The following is a 13,823-nucleotide window of genomic DNA, read 5'->3' as shown; positions in this document are numbered from 1 at the left end:
ACTTTTCCCGTTTTCGATCAGGGTGCGCCGGGGGAGAACCCAGGCATGGGAGAACCCTTGCAATGTATTGTGATGTCCAGCAGCATACGAAGCCGTATTCATGACTAGCTACAAAAGACAGTACTGAGGAGCCCAATGTATGATCAGGGGAAGTAGCACAATCAGGGAATGCGATCTGAAACGAGGTAACTCGGAATCAAGCTTTCCAGGGCACAGGAACACCATCCCTCTCCAATGACAACCTTAACTATAATTTGGGAGTGGAAAAGAGCAGGAATGATTCCCAAAAATCCAACAGGGGTTTTACTGTGAAAGCGGGTGCTGAAAAGATCCTTGCCTTGTTGGCTTCAAGTTCAATTGCAGCACTCTGCAAAAGTGCAATCCTTGTAATCTCAGTCATCTCCCATCCCTTCAGATGGAAAAAATGGTTATATATCAGATGGAGAGGGCTTGCATCTATTTAGCGTAGGGCTTTCTACATTAGACAACCTTAGTACGAACAGGACTGATCCTTAAATAAATAGTCTAACATCAAATTACCTACATTTCCTAGACAAAAATCATCACCATTTTGTAAAAGGAGATTTGTGGTATCAAGATAAGGGCCAACTATTCTCTGGATCAACCTGTACTTAGCATCATGAAGGTTATGTGTACAACAATGGATTCAATTGTGAATGCTCTCATGATGCAAGCTTCAAATTTGGATAGCCAATTAGAGCTCACCAGGCAATTTACAGCCTCAATAATGACAAAAGACCATAGGATTGCCGTGGTGGAGGGTGCTGTGAAGGAAAACTTAAGGCTGCAATCTACTCAATAATTCAAACAAATTCAATATTACACTCCCGTTTTGGAGAAATTCCTGGAAGTCCCCAGGGTCATAAATGACATTATTGAGAACTGTAGGTCTAATCTTAAAAAACCAACAAGTGTTGAATCCATTATCAGAGAACCCACACCCAGAAACCTAACACCTGGCCCAGAGTCATTATCTCTTGGGCAAAAATCCAAAGCCCACATAGTACTTCAGGCCTGTAGCGGACATACTGTTGAGGGGTTAATTAGGTCTCAAGTGTTCATTGTAGATATACCCTCTCCTCCTTGAAGGAAGACACAAAGGAAGAGGATCAATACAAAAAAGAGAACTAAAATTACTGGGAAAAAAGCTAAAGGCAAAGGGGGTGTGGTTAAAAAAACATAAACACTCATAGTTGCACTCAAAGGAAAGAAAGCATTATCAATCCCTGTCAATACCTGTTACATATCCAGAGATCCATGCTGAACAAAATGTCTTAGATGGTCGTTTATCAAGCAGTGGTCTGACAAATGATGACTTTCTAAATGAAAATCCAGGCTTGCTCTGAAGCAAAACTTGTACCCTTCATTCCCATATAAAACAAGTACCAACGGGATATATGTCAAGTGCTATATCAAAACCGGAGGCTGCGAATGGAGGAGAGAAGACAAATGAGTCAAGAGGAGAGGCATCTCATATCAAAGGTGAGACACCATTACAGAAATGTAACCTAAAGCACTGCCCAATTGGAAATACATATAATCAAGGTGAAAATATCAATAATGCAGAATATCCCACTAATGTAGAATACTCTGCCATAGCACATTTCTCAGGTGCTCGCATTGATAGTAATACCACAAGGCATTCAGAGCCTCCGACCATTTTTGATAGCTCAGGAACAGGTATTATTGAAGCATGCCTAAGCATTCCAACTAACAATACGTTAGAACATATAGAACTAAGCATATGGAAGGCCATTCACAGATGTTCCGACAAAGGTCCCCTACCTCTATCAACACTGCCACCTGAACAAGTATGGTCCGATGACCCACTCCCTAGGGAAGAATATTTTATCTACCAGTCCCTTGAAAGCGACCAGGGATCACTGAAGCCATCAAGTTCAGATGTAAGGGACGTGCCTCCAAGGGAGCTTAGGCAATTCAATAGCCTTAGAAATAATAAATTTAGGAGAGCTAAGGATTTGCGGAATAAAAACAAGGAGCAGGGAGCAACAATTTTGTGTTCCCCAGAGTACATCTCGAGAGGGAGTCAGGACATTCTTAATAGTTGTAATTTCCTGCGCCTTTTAAACTCCTTGCCGGGTATGCAGCATGTTGGATCACATGATTTACTGTCAGATTCACTCATTTGAACAGGCTGAGGGACAGAGAATCCACAGAAACAGAGTGGGCTTCCACAAGGATAACAAAGAAAATTCAAAGCCATGTGAAGCTCATGAAGTCCTGGGGTGTTAATTTAGACCTCCCAGAAAGGGCATCGTATCCTCTCATATTTTTAGAACAAGCTACCACAAAAACTCCAGAAAACAAGTATAAGTTCCATTATAATTCAGGCTCAGTATTACCAGATGCAATAAGTTCTCATCAGCAGGTACCAAAATGGTCTAACCTGGTGAATTTAAAGGTCCTCATAGCAAAAAGTACTTCACAGAATAAAGTACGTATAGTTTCCCAGCCGCAATTAAGACCGTCATTGGATGAACAGGAAGGAAGACGCCTGTAGGATAAACTGAAAATTGTTGAACTGGAAAATAAACTAAAAACACACTTAAAATTCCTAAACTGGAATATAGCAGGTTTAATGTCCAAAATGGAGGACAAGAACTGGCTAACTTTTGTAGAACTGTTTTCAGGAAACATGGACCGTTGACATGATTGATCTAGACGGTTATTCCACATACCATGCTTCTGCAATTAAACAGCAAAAAGTTATTCCAGTAGGGGGCTTGACTATTTGGATAAGAATGTCAAAGCTTGACAATACCGAAACATGCCATAATATAAAGTTCTGATTTATCACTTTTAAAAAAAAACGGTTCGGTCACTCGTGATCATGAATATATATTTTTCGCCAGGTCGCTGGCTCAAGTTAAATCAGATATCTTGCTCTTTAAAGAGCACCTTTAGAGGAAAAGGTTGGAACTAGAGCTGAATCCATCAATCAATAGTGGGCTGGGAGAATTTCATCAACCGGGCAAGAATTGTATGTTGATCTGTGGTGAATTCAATGCTAAGCCACACCCTATAATGTGGAACAAATCAATATCTTATGAAGACAGCGTTTGGAATATACCACCACCCCCTGTTGAGTGCTGCCCCCGACAAACAAAACAAAGGCAAATTGATCTTCAAAGTCTTAACCAAGGGAGGCATGCACACATTGAAAGAGGGAACCAATTCAGATAAATCCATTAAATAAACATTTTGAATCGATGGGAGGCCAAGTGTAATAGACTTTATGGCGATAAATACTGAAGTATGGCATTTGATCATCAAAATGAAAGTGCTTGACAGGAGTGAGTGATCACGAGCCACTTCTCCTGATGCTGGTGCACCCAAATTCAAGCTCTTTGGCACTAACCTCTAAAAGCTACTCTAGAATTTCACCATAAGATCAAATAGGAATAATATCATAATGGCCGATAAGTGCGATTCATATAGCTATACCTCAAGCTATAAATGGATAGCACTACATACCATGGCTTTAGCATCCACCTGTAAATGAGGCAGTCCAGCAGATTCAGCTCCAAATGTTTAAAGAGCTGCTAGTTCAAACAACCATAAAACGGAAAAGCATTAACCATTAGCACTGTCACCGAAAATGTACCACTGGAGGATCAAGGCTGGTTTGATGAAGAATGTCTAAAGTTGAAAAAAGCTTTGTCACTGGCCCTTAGGAAGTGACATTTGAGTAAATAAAATAAAAAAATAAAAACGGAACAACTATTCCTCAACAGTAGAAAGGAATATAAAGGACTGCTAAGGTATAAAAAGAAGCATTACCTGCGCAAGCTCTGGAATAACCTTTTGGAAGCAAAATTCTCAAAATATTCAACAAGATTTTTGGAAGCTATTAGAAGGGGCTGTCAAGGTCCGCCAAATTATCTGGAGTTGATTAGCCCACAACTCTGTATAGATCAATTTACTACCTTATACCAGAGCAACGGTGAAATCTTACATGGGGGTGATTTCTACTCAAACGAGTCACTCCAGTTAGTAAAATAAAAGAGAGATCTCAGTCCTAAAGCATAAAAAGATTGAGCATGAAGCTTCCATCCAGCGCATCCTCGGCAGTGCCCCGATAATGGCAGCTCTTGCAACTTATGACAAACCTTGGGCTGCAAAACAAGTGCAAGAAGAATTCAGTGAAAAGGAAGTTGCTCAAGCCATTCTGGCACAAAAATCTCAAAGCAGCAGGCCCAGACAAAATCCCCTCAGATGTTTATCATAATCATCTAGCTTTATGGTTACCAATCCTAACCTGCTCTTATAACAACATCTGCCCTTAGAAGAAATTCCCACATCATGGAGAAAGTCAATAATTGTGCTCTTAAATAAAACAAAAAGTCCTAGGGATTTTGTTGCTAATTGTCAGCCAATTTCACTGTTGATGGTGGGGCCAAAATCTTCAGTAAACAGTTTTGGTCCCGTTTGGACCAGTGGCTTGAGGAGAAACATCTAATATCACTATTTCAAGCAGGTTTCAGGAGGGGCCAGAGTACAGTGAACTAAGTTTTCAGGTTGAACTTAATCTGTTCAAAATATGTTTGCTTAAAAAAAAAAACAGCCTTTGATAGCGTCGACCGCCCTATACTGTGGCAAACTTTGAAGAAGATGAGCGTTCCAGAGAAGATCTTGAACCAATTAGTTGATTACATTCTGGAAACACTACTAGGGTCAGATATAGCACTAAGAGCCAGATGTAGCAAAGGGTTTTACCCATTCTGTGTCTATGGGAAAATGTGTTTGTACATATGGCCCTAATTGTGAATACACAACTGAGGTCCCGATTTAGCCAGGTGTCAAATAAGGCTGCTTCCTCGCACCAACTCTCTTTGACTGCTATATAAACTATGTTAAAACCCTGAAAGATCTTAACCTCGATGTACTTAAATTAGATAATGAAAACTTACAAATACTGCTCTTTGCTGATGATGCGATGCTCCAGGCTACAACAGAGATACTGATGCATTGATTGCTGAAAGGGCTTGAGTTCTTCTGTGTCTCTAAAAAATTGACCAACCATGTTGGGTAAACTAAATACATGGTTTTCAATCAAAAACAGAAGCTGTGAGGCACATTTAAGGTTTATAACAAACCCTTGGATCAGGTACCTACTTATGACTATCTGGAGAAGGCTTTCGTGGAGCCTGCAGATATCCAAAAGCAACACCTCCATGGCTCAGCAAGATGGAGCCGTGCTAAGATTTTCAAAATCCTGTGGTAATCACTCTGTGAGCTAGGCTTTGTTGGCCTATAAAACGAAAGCAAGGGCAGGAAGCATTTATGGCGCCAAGGTCTGGGGTATAAGAGGGCCTCAAAAATGCAAATTACTGAAAAAAATTTCACTGTTGCATCTGGGCCGTGGAACGCCAGTGGATGCTGTAAGAGTAGAGCCGCATATAGGGAAAACTGAAGATTATATTGCATTGGCACCAGTAAAATACTGGTTCCACATTTGGGCCAACAAGGAACTTGTCTCATACAGAGCAACATTAATAGACATCATGAGGTTACGAGATAATTATAAGCTCCCATGGTTTATCAATCTGTCAAGTGTCTTAATTAATATTTAGAGGAATTCAGGCTCCATCCTGAAGATATCACGAAGGCCAGCCAGGATGTAGCAATAAAAACATACAGGGACAACAAAAATCTGATGAGCTACAATCAACCTGGCCGTCTGCTAAAACGTTATCAGTCATTTAATCAATAGCACAAACCCGCCATCCTCCTCAATCATATTTATCCAATGGAAAAAAGATGTCTCTACTTAAAATTTCGCCTGGGTGTACTCACTGGTGGTGGCTGCAGTAACTAAGAGGTGCTCTTCAAATCTTTTGGAGGGTAGTCATTTTTGTCCTTGTTCCCGAAGTGGTCGATAAACTTTATCCCATTTCCTTTTACTACGTTATTTTACCCTACATCCTTAAAAGCCATACATACGTCCACTTTTTCTAAAGCATAAGATCAAAATGTGTAAGGAGGCTGAAGCCCTGTGCATGCGATATGATAAGAGTCATTGTGATGGTTGTTTCATCCCACTTTTTTATTGCAGGGAAACAAAGATCAGAAGCACATCAAACATTGCACACAAACGTATAATATTTACCACGTTGCTATGGGATTCTTATTACTTTAGTAACGCTTACTATTCACTCTAGAAGCCTGGTTTGGTACCTGGTAAAGTTCTATGTGAAACTGTGGTCCCTTATTCCCTGAAAATCAGATTTTGTTATATCCTTGCAATAGTAGTAGGTCTCCAATTCATGCAAGTGGTTTTAAAAATGTTTAATATATATTTTACAGGAGAAGAAAAATAGATCATTAACGTATATGTTAAGCAACATTATGAGGTTGTTTTGTGAGTGAGTCTTGATGGCCTTTTAAATGTTCTAGTAACGTATGTGGGGTGACTTGCGTTTTGTTTGGTGAAGGTATTTCGTACTTGCTGTGTTTCTAATGTAAGGTGTGATTATCAATTAGAATTTTGGTGGCTGGGCCTAGAGCTAGAGAGAGGGCAAGCTCTTGGAATGTATATGTTTAATATATTGTGACAGTTATTGCTGGCGCAGCACTGGGTGGGGACAGTGTACTAGTATTGTTTAAGCCTCTAGTAGCTCGAAATAATTTCTGGTTATACTTCATCGGCATTGATGCCGACACTTTATGCACTTTGTGTTTAGCGCTCTGTAGACTGTAGGTAGTTTACAACTTTTGCTGTATCATAGAACTTTGAACTATTACAGTTGTAATGGCTTGATCAGACTTTTTATGACGAGATGCAATTTGTTAATTAATTGAAAATTAATTGTATATTTTGGTCTAGTGACCATATCTATTGTTAATTTAGGGTTATTTTATGGAATAAGTATGTTTATTGACATGATATTTTAAAGTGTAAATGTGTAACTTAACTATTTGTTATGGCAGGCTAGGCTGAAACAATAAAGACTTTGATCTGAATGGTACATAGGTTTCATCACAGACCAAAGTCTCAGAAGGCTTGTGGGGATATCTTATTTGTAAGGTAAGGAATATTTCTGTTAGGTCAATAAGATAATTTCTATTAGACTGTCTTCAACACAACCTAACATATAGGCTGCAGAATGTTATGTTAATTGCCCATTCCCACTCACTCACCAGCTCCTCCTTTTCCTTGTCCCTCCCTTCCAAAGCACAGGACTACACCACAGCAACGGTCTCCAAACAGTGCCTCACCAACTACTGCTTCTTTATCAGCTTTCAGTTAAGCTGCTCTTGGACACACCAACAAGCCCAGTACTTTATCTAGCGTCAAGACTATGCAACATGCAGGAGCCATACTACTTTTTTCCGTGGTCTTCAAGACAAAGCAAGATAACTTAAATCAACCGCGACTGACAAGCACAGGGGATAGCCACTAATGGTAAAGGTCCTGTATAAGGGTGAACTCAGCAGAGAGGAAAACTGATGTGAGAAATACAATGTGAAAATGATCAGTCCTCACTTGAGTGTTTCTTTAATATAGTGAGATGTACCCCAGAGCACAAGCACATGACTGCAGTCCTTTTCGCTGTGATGATTCTTGTTAGTCCTTTTAAAGAGGGGTATATATTGTTTAAACTTTCCCATAAGGCTACTATTAGACATAGTTATAAAATTACACACAATACAAAATTGCAGTGCGCAAAGCAAGATACTTTCTCTTCTAAAAGAGCCTAAAACTTTAACTCAGTAAAGGAGGCCTCAGCTGGTTATGGTGAAAAGACAAACACAAGTTAGAGGCCCGATTGGTATACTAGGAAAATATTTTTTAAAACATAGGTCTGATCTGTTTATTATGAATAGTTATGATAAAAGCAGTAGATCTGACATACTGATTGTAAAAAGCATACATTAAGGTAAAAGGTATTTCTTGTGTTGTTATTTTCTGCATTAAGGTCATCAAATGAATTTATTTCACATGAAATGTCACAGATAAAGTTTGTAGAGAGGAATTTCGGTATTGGCTACCGACACTCACTGGCGGAAATTATTTGCACTGTAATCATTTCTGCTAATCCCTTTTTTCTTAGCTGACTGTTAGGATTGTGTAATAAAAAATCTTTGTATAATACCAGATATATATATATATATATATATATACGCACACACATACAGAAATATAAACTTATGCATCCATATAGATACACAGAGTGCCTTTGGGTCATCTCTGTTCTGCTACTGGTCTGTTTGAGAGTCATTTATACTTTGTTCCCACACTAGGACAGTGTGCTGAATGGGGTAATGGTTCTGCCCCTATCTCTCATTGGCTATTTTGCCTGGTGAATATCAACATTTTGTGATCATATATGTACATCCACTTGAAAATGAGTGGGCTTCAGTGTCAAAGGTGGTTGGCTAGAACTTTCATTTTCAATTTTCTTCTTTTATAGTTCTCCATTAATTTCTTCTCCTCTGTCTTATAATGTCTTTTTATTTTAATGTTTCTTAAGAACATACTACAGCTCTCCAAACGGTGCTAACAGGTTGCTTGCTGTCCATTTGTTCTGCAACGCACAGCATTTTATGTGGCCACTTCCTCTAGACAGGAGAATATTATGGAATGCTCTTGTCCGCAGTGAAACCGTGTTTTACTGTTCCAAGTTGGCCAGGATGCTGGCTTTAAATTAGGAGGCCAAGCTAGAACTTCAAAGCAATAGACTATTTACAATTCATTGTTATGTTTGGTTTCAGTTTTGCAAGCGTATGCCCGCTGTGTTTATATGGCGTGTTTTCTTTTCTCTTTGTATTCTTTTATTTACCCTGCAATTGTTGACTGCGTATGTTTTATTGTGGCTGTGACAGAGGGTAAATGCAAGAATTAGTCAGTGGTTGGATGTATGTATGAGTGCAAAGATGAGTGACAGTGCATGCATAATGACTTCTTGATTGTCTAAACCCATCAGTGACACAAAAGGCACTTTAGTCATAAGCCAGACCAACTGGAATTACAAATGCTTTGCCCAATACTAATTAAAGCAGCTTCAGTTCTTCAACATATAAATTCAAATCAGAGAGAAATTTTAGTTCAACCTTATTTTAACCGACTTAAAATATCTAATTTCATATATCTGATAGATGTCAACAGCCTTTAATAAAATTGGCAGTAGTTGTTCTTTCTGTTGCTTCTTTGGCTTAAGCAGTCACACCTGTTGTCTGTACATTGGGACATTCTTTTGACTGTGGCAGCATACGATGGCTGTGAAATACGAGCGAGGGCCCCCATCTAATTTGATTTCGGGTTTAAATTGACATTTCCCTGTTGCCTGCTAGGCTCTAAAGTTTCTTCCTCATCTAATCATCTCCATCCTCCCAAGTCTCCCGGGATTTTTCTTGCTTAATGGCAAACTGTATAACCAGAGAGTCCTGTCACAATCCATCGGGTCTGCTTTCAGGGGGGCGCGCAGGATTTTGCTATTGGCATCCAGCTTTCTCAAAAATCTTTATAATCTATTTTTCAAGCTTTCTTTCTTTTAAAGCTCTTGGCCTCAGTCAATGTAGGTTCTCTCACTCCCGGAGCAAAGACAAAACGGAAATCCAGGTCCGTACAAAATATACCTTGTTTCTAGTTAAAAAGTTTATAATGAACCGATCAATGAGGAAAAGAAGTTAAACGACGAGCGAAAGCGTGGCCTCTTGACTTGCTTTCTGTAAGAAAATGTTAACGATTGCTCTATGTCCGCTAGAAATGGCGCCCGAGGGTGGGAAATAAGGGGCCATATTTATACTCCGTTTGCGCCGAAATTGCGTTGTTTTTTTTGACGCAATTTCGACGCAAAACTAACGCCAACTAACGCCATATTTATACTATGGCGTTAGAGGCGAATAGCGCCAAAGTTCCCGGAATGTGCGTCATTTTTTAGCGTGAACCCCTTCCTTGCGTTAATGATATGCAAGGGAGGCGTTCCCGTCTAAAAAATGACTCCCAGGCCTTTACGTGGTATTTATACTCCCGGGCAAAAGAGACGCCCGGGAGTTGGCGTGGCTAAAAACGGCGCATTTGCGCCACTTTTTAACGCCTGCTCAGGGCAGGCGTTAAGGGGCCTGTGGGCTCAAAATGAGCCCACAGGTGCCCTCCCATGCCCCCAGGGACCCCCCCTGCCACCCTTGCCCACCCCAGGAGGACCCCCAAGGATGGAGGGACCCACCCCAGGGACATTCAGGTAAGTTCAGGTAAGTATAATTTTTTATTTTTTATATTTTTTTTTGGTGGCATAGGGGGGCCTTATTTGTGCCCCCCTACATGCCACTATGCCCAATGACCATGCCCAGGGGACAGAAGTCCCCTGGGCATGGCCATTGGGCAAGGGGGCATGACTCCTATCTTTACAATGATAGGAGTCATGTTGATGGGGGATGGGCGTCGTTAAAAAATGGCGCAAGTCGGGTTAAGACGATTTTTTCGACGTAACCTGACTTGCCCCATTTTAAGACGCCCATGCGCCATTTTCCCCCTACGCCGGCGCTGTCTGGTCTACGTGGTTTTTTCCCACGCAAACCAGGCAGCGCCGGTCTGATTGCGCCGTCTAACGCCATTCCATAAATACGGCGCCCGCATGGCGCTTCAGAATGGCGTTAGACGGCGCAAAACTTTTTGACGCTAAACTGCGTTAGCGCAGTTTAGCGTCAAAAAGTATAAATATGGGCCAAAGTGCGGGCTGGCCACGTCATCACACGTCCGCCTTCTTGTGCGACTGTTCACGAGCGGACTACCTAAAATCACTTACTCTTCTGCATTCTGCTTCAACGGCCACATTAGCAACTTAGAGAAATTCAAGGAACAGAGACAAAAGCTACGCGAATCTACCTGATATGTTAGTGGTGACGTTGATTGCAGTGGGCAGCCCAAAGCCTTTGACGGTACTCGCTCGTATGAGGAACTGATAAGTGGTGCCCGGATGCAGCTGAGAAAAAATATGATGTGTACTGTTCCACAGCTTGGACACCGTCTGAGGAGGGCCGGCCAGGAGCACCATGGGGTCAAACGACCTTATGCTGTGATAGCTGACCTGGGGAACAAAAAACACACAAACTTATAGCAGCCTGCTTACAGTTTACTTTATAATGTCGAAAGCAGATTTCTTGTAAAATTCATAAGGTATAAATTAAGACACTAAAGTGATTCAGAGGTAACGGAGTACAGACACAAAATACCACCACGTCCCAAACCGTGAAAATATGGCCAGCACCTGTAACTAAAATATAAAACAGACAGTTCGGAAAGATCCACCACATCGCACAACATGAAAGAACTTGGCTTATCTGAGGAAACCGGATAAACACAATTTTAAATTCATCCAGTTGTTTGTAATTTTGATACTACTTCACAATCCCACATCAACTGAGTCGCTCAATCTATTTAAGCAAAAAATAAGTAGCACAGAAAAAATGAGAACTGAGGCTGGCAGATGCGTTGTGAGGTCCATGGTTGCATACCTACAATAGAAAAAGAATACTCGCATCTTCGCAGGTAAAAGGTGTCTAAAATCAATTGTTCCAGCTATGATGCACGGTGGTGTTATGGACGGCATCTGTCAAAATGTGAAAAGCAAATGAGTTTTACAGCGCTCCCTACGAGCATAACACCTTCCGTCTTCACTGTGATTCTCTGTTCCATTTGAAACAGGGGAATTAGAACGGAGGTGAGGTAATGAACGAGAGTGGCAAGCAGGGTGGTGGCACAACACATGGAAGTATCGGTTTGGTTCCTTCCTGTGTGCTAGAGCTCTTCGGGTGCCGGATAATTATAGTGACAAGAAGAAAAAAAAAACTCTGGACATTGGTTTTGGCATTTGGGATTGGGTTTAGTCCATGAACAAGAGTTAGAGTTGAAATTAGGTTTCCAAATTAAGGGCCAGTTTAAAGTTGAGATAAAGAGGCAAAACATGGAGAGTCCACACCAATTAACAGAGAGAGAAATTAGGCATACACAATTATATGTTATGTAAATGTTGAGCAGGTAGCTCCTAAGGCAATGACACACAGGGAGGAAGTCATCTGAATCATAAATGGTGTAGACAATAAATGAGACCTTTTATCCACTTTGTAGGTATAATTATACAGGATGAGGAGGGAGGAAGCAAATGAAAGGTCCTCTTTTATAATGATTATCTCTAAGTCAAGAACCTACCTGCATCTCCATCCCCCAGAGGCCCACAATAGAGAAAGCCCACACCGGAAAACGTGATCCTAGATCAAGCTTACCTCCTACTACTTTGAAGAACAATGCTGCTCCCTGGTATGGGCTTGAAGGTACCAATATTATGCTTATTTAAGAAGAGTTAGTCATTGTGAAAAAAAACATCTCCTTAAAGACACTTCCTGATGCAAAATCAAAATTACTGAAATGAGACGTGGTACGCCTCTGAGCTTTATCCTTTACAATCACTATTCAGTATCTGCATGGTACCACCTGGTTAGATGCTCCAGGAAAGAGGTTTGAAATCACCAAAAATACACACAATAGACAGTTCTATCACAAAGCATCAAACTCACACTACACTACAGCACTAAAATCCTACCTCGAAAAAAATGACAAACAAGTGTTCCTTCTCTCTGCAACGAAATGCAGCAAAATGTGAATTCCTCCTCCTCTACATGGGAACACGCCGGTCTAACAAGCATTGGCAAATCCAACAGGTAGGTCTCACCTAGGTAAGATCTATTTGCTTTGTCAATGTTTTTTCTAGCCATGTACACATTTGGCATAAAACGATTGTTATATTGTAATACATTATACCATGATATAAAATATATATTATGTAATTATTAATATAATATTATAATATGATTGTACGATAACGTTGACATGGTATTGCTTGTCACTGTATAGTATATTGTAGTACGGTATGCTATGGCCTGTCAATGTTATTTTGTATGGTCTGTCATTGTACAGCATGGCAAAGTATGGCATTATATGGTCTGTCATTTTACAATATGGTGTGATATGGCCTCTTACTGTATATTATGGTATGTTATGCCATTGTATGTTATGGTATGGCGTGTCGCCTACATGTATGGTATGGAATGACCTGTCATTATATGCTATGGTATGGCCTGCCATTACACAGTATGGTAAGTATGGTGAGGTGTGTTGTATGGTATGTTGTGTCCTATCACTGTATTGTATGGTGTGGCCTGTCGTACAGTATGTTATGGTATGCCCTTTCGTTGTATAAAGTGGTGTGTCATTATATAGTAAGGTATGGCCTGTAAATGTATATGGTATGGCCTGTCCTTGAATAGAATGGTATGACCTGACATTGTATGGTATGTTATGGCATTGCCTGTCATTGATAGTATGGTATGGCTTGTCATTGTATATGGCCTGTGGTATACTACAGCATGCTGTTGCATGTCATTGTATAGTATGGTATGACCGGTCATTGTATAGTATAGTATGGTATGTCCTGTGACTGTATAGTATGGTAACATTTGTTACAATGTACACAATAAGGTATGTCCGGAAGGCCAAACAAGAAAAAGAAGTGCTTTACAACAGAATGTTAATTTCACAGTAGAATGTTATATCAAATCTGTAATTGTGCACACAAAAACAATTAAAAAACACTGCATTTTGCATAAAACACTTTAATCATGCCCAAGGCATCCTATAAATCCTGAAACACTTATCAAACAAACCTTTGCAATGCATTGGGTCTCACATCTGCTTAAATTAGAGCTACTGGTGTTGTAACTTCATAGCTGGACTTTTCTTGCCACATACATTGTCAATCCCTCCTCATAATTTGCTCTTTTCC

At 40.3% G+C, this 13,823-nt stretch overlaps 1 protein-coding gene across 8 annotated transcripts in view; it reads right to left on the bottom strand.

Moving 5' to 3' along the window:
* PTPRK (protein tyrosine phosphatase receptor type K) overlaps positions 1-13,823 on the bottom strand; it is a 1,183,996-nt gene that overhangs the window by 353,394 nt on the left and 816,779 nt on the right. For all 8 annotated transcript variants that reach the window (XM_069234833.1, XM_069234830.1, XM_069234832.1 and 5 more), the window contains exon 10: positions 10,871-11,072. In XM_069234833.1, coding sequence (XP_069090934.1) covers positions 10,871-11,072 — 202 coding nt within the window. The remainder of the gene's footprint in view (positions 1-10,870; positions 11,073-13,823) is intronic.

This window comes from Pleurodeles waltl, chromosome 5, assembly GCF_031143425.1.
Source record: "Pleurodeles waltl isolate 20211129_DDA chromosome 5, aPleWal1.hap1.20221129, whole genome shotgun sequence".
Classification (NCBI taxonomy): Eukaryota; Metazoa; Chordata; class Amphibia; order Caudata; family Salamandridae; genus Pleurodeles; species Pleurodeles waltl.
Note: the sequence above shows the minus strand (reverse complement) of the source record. Positions and strands in the feature narration are given on the sequence as shown.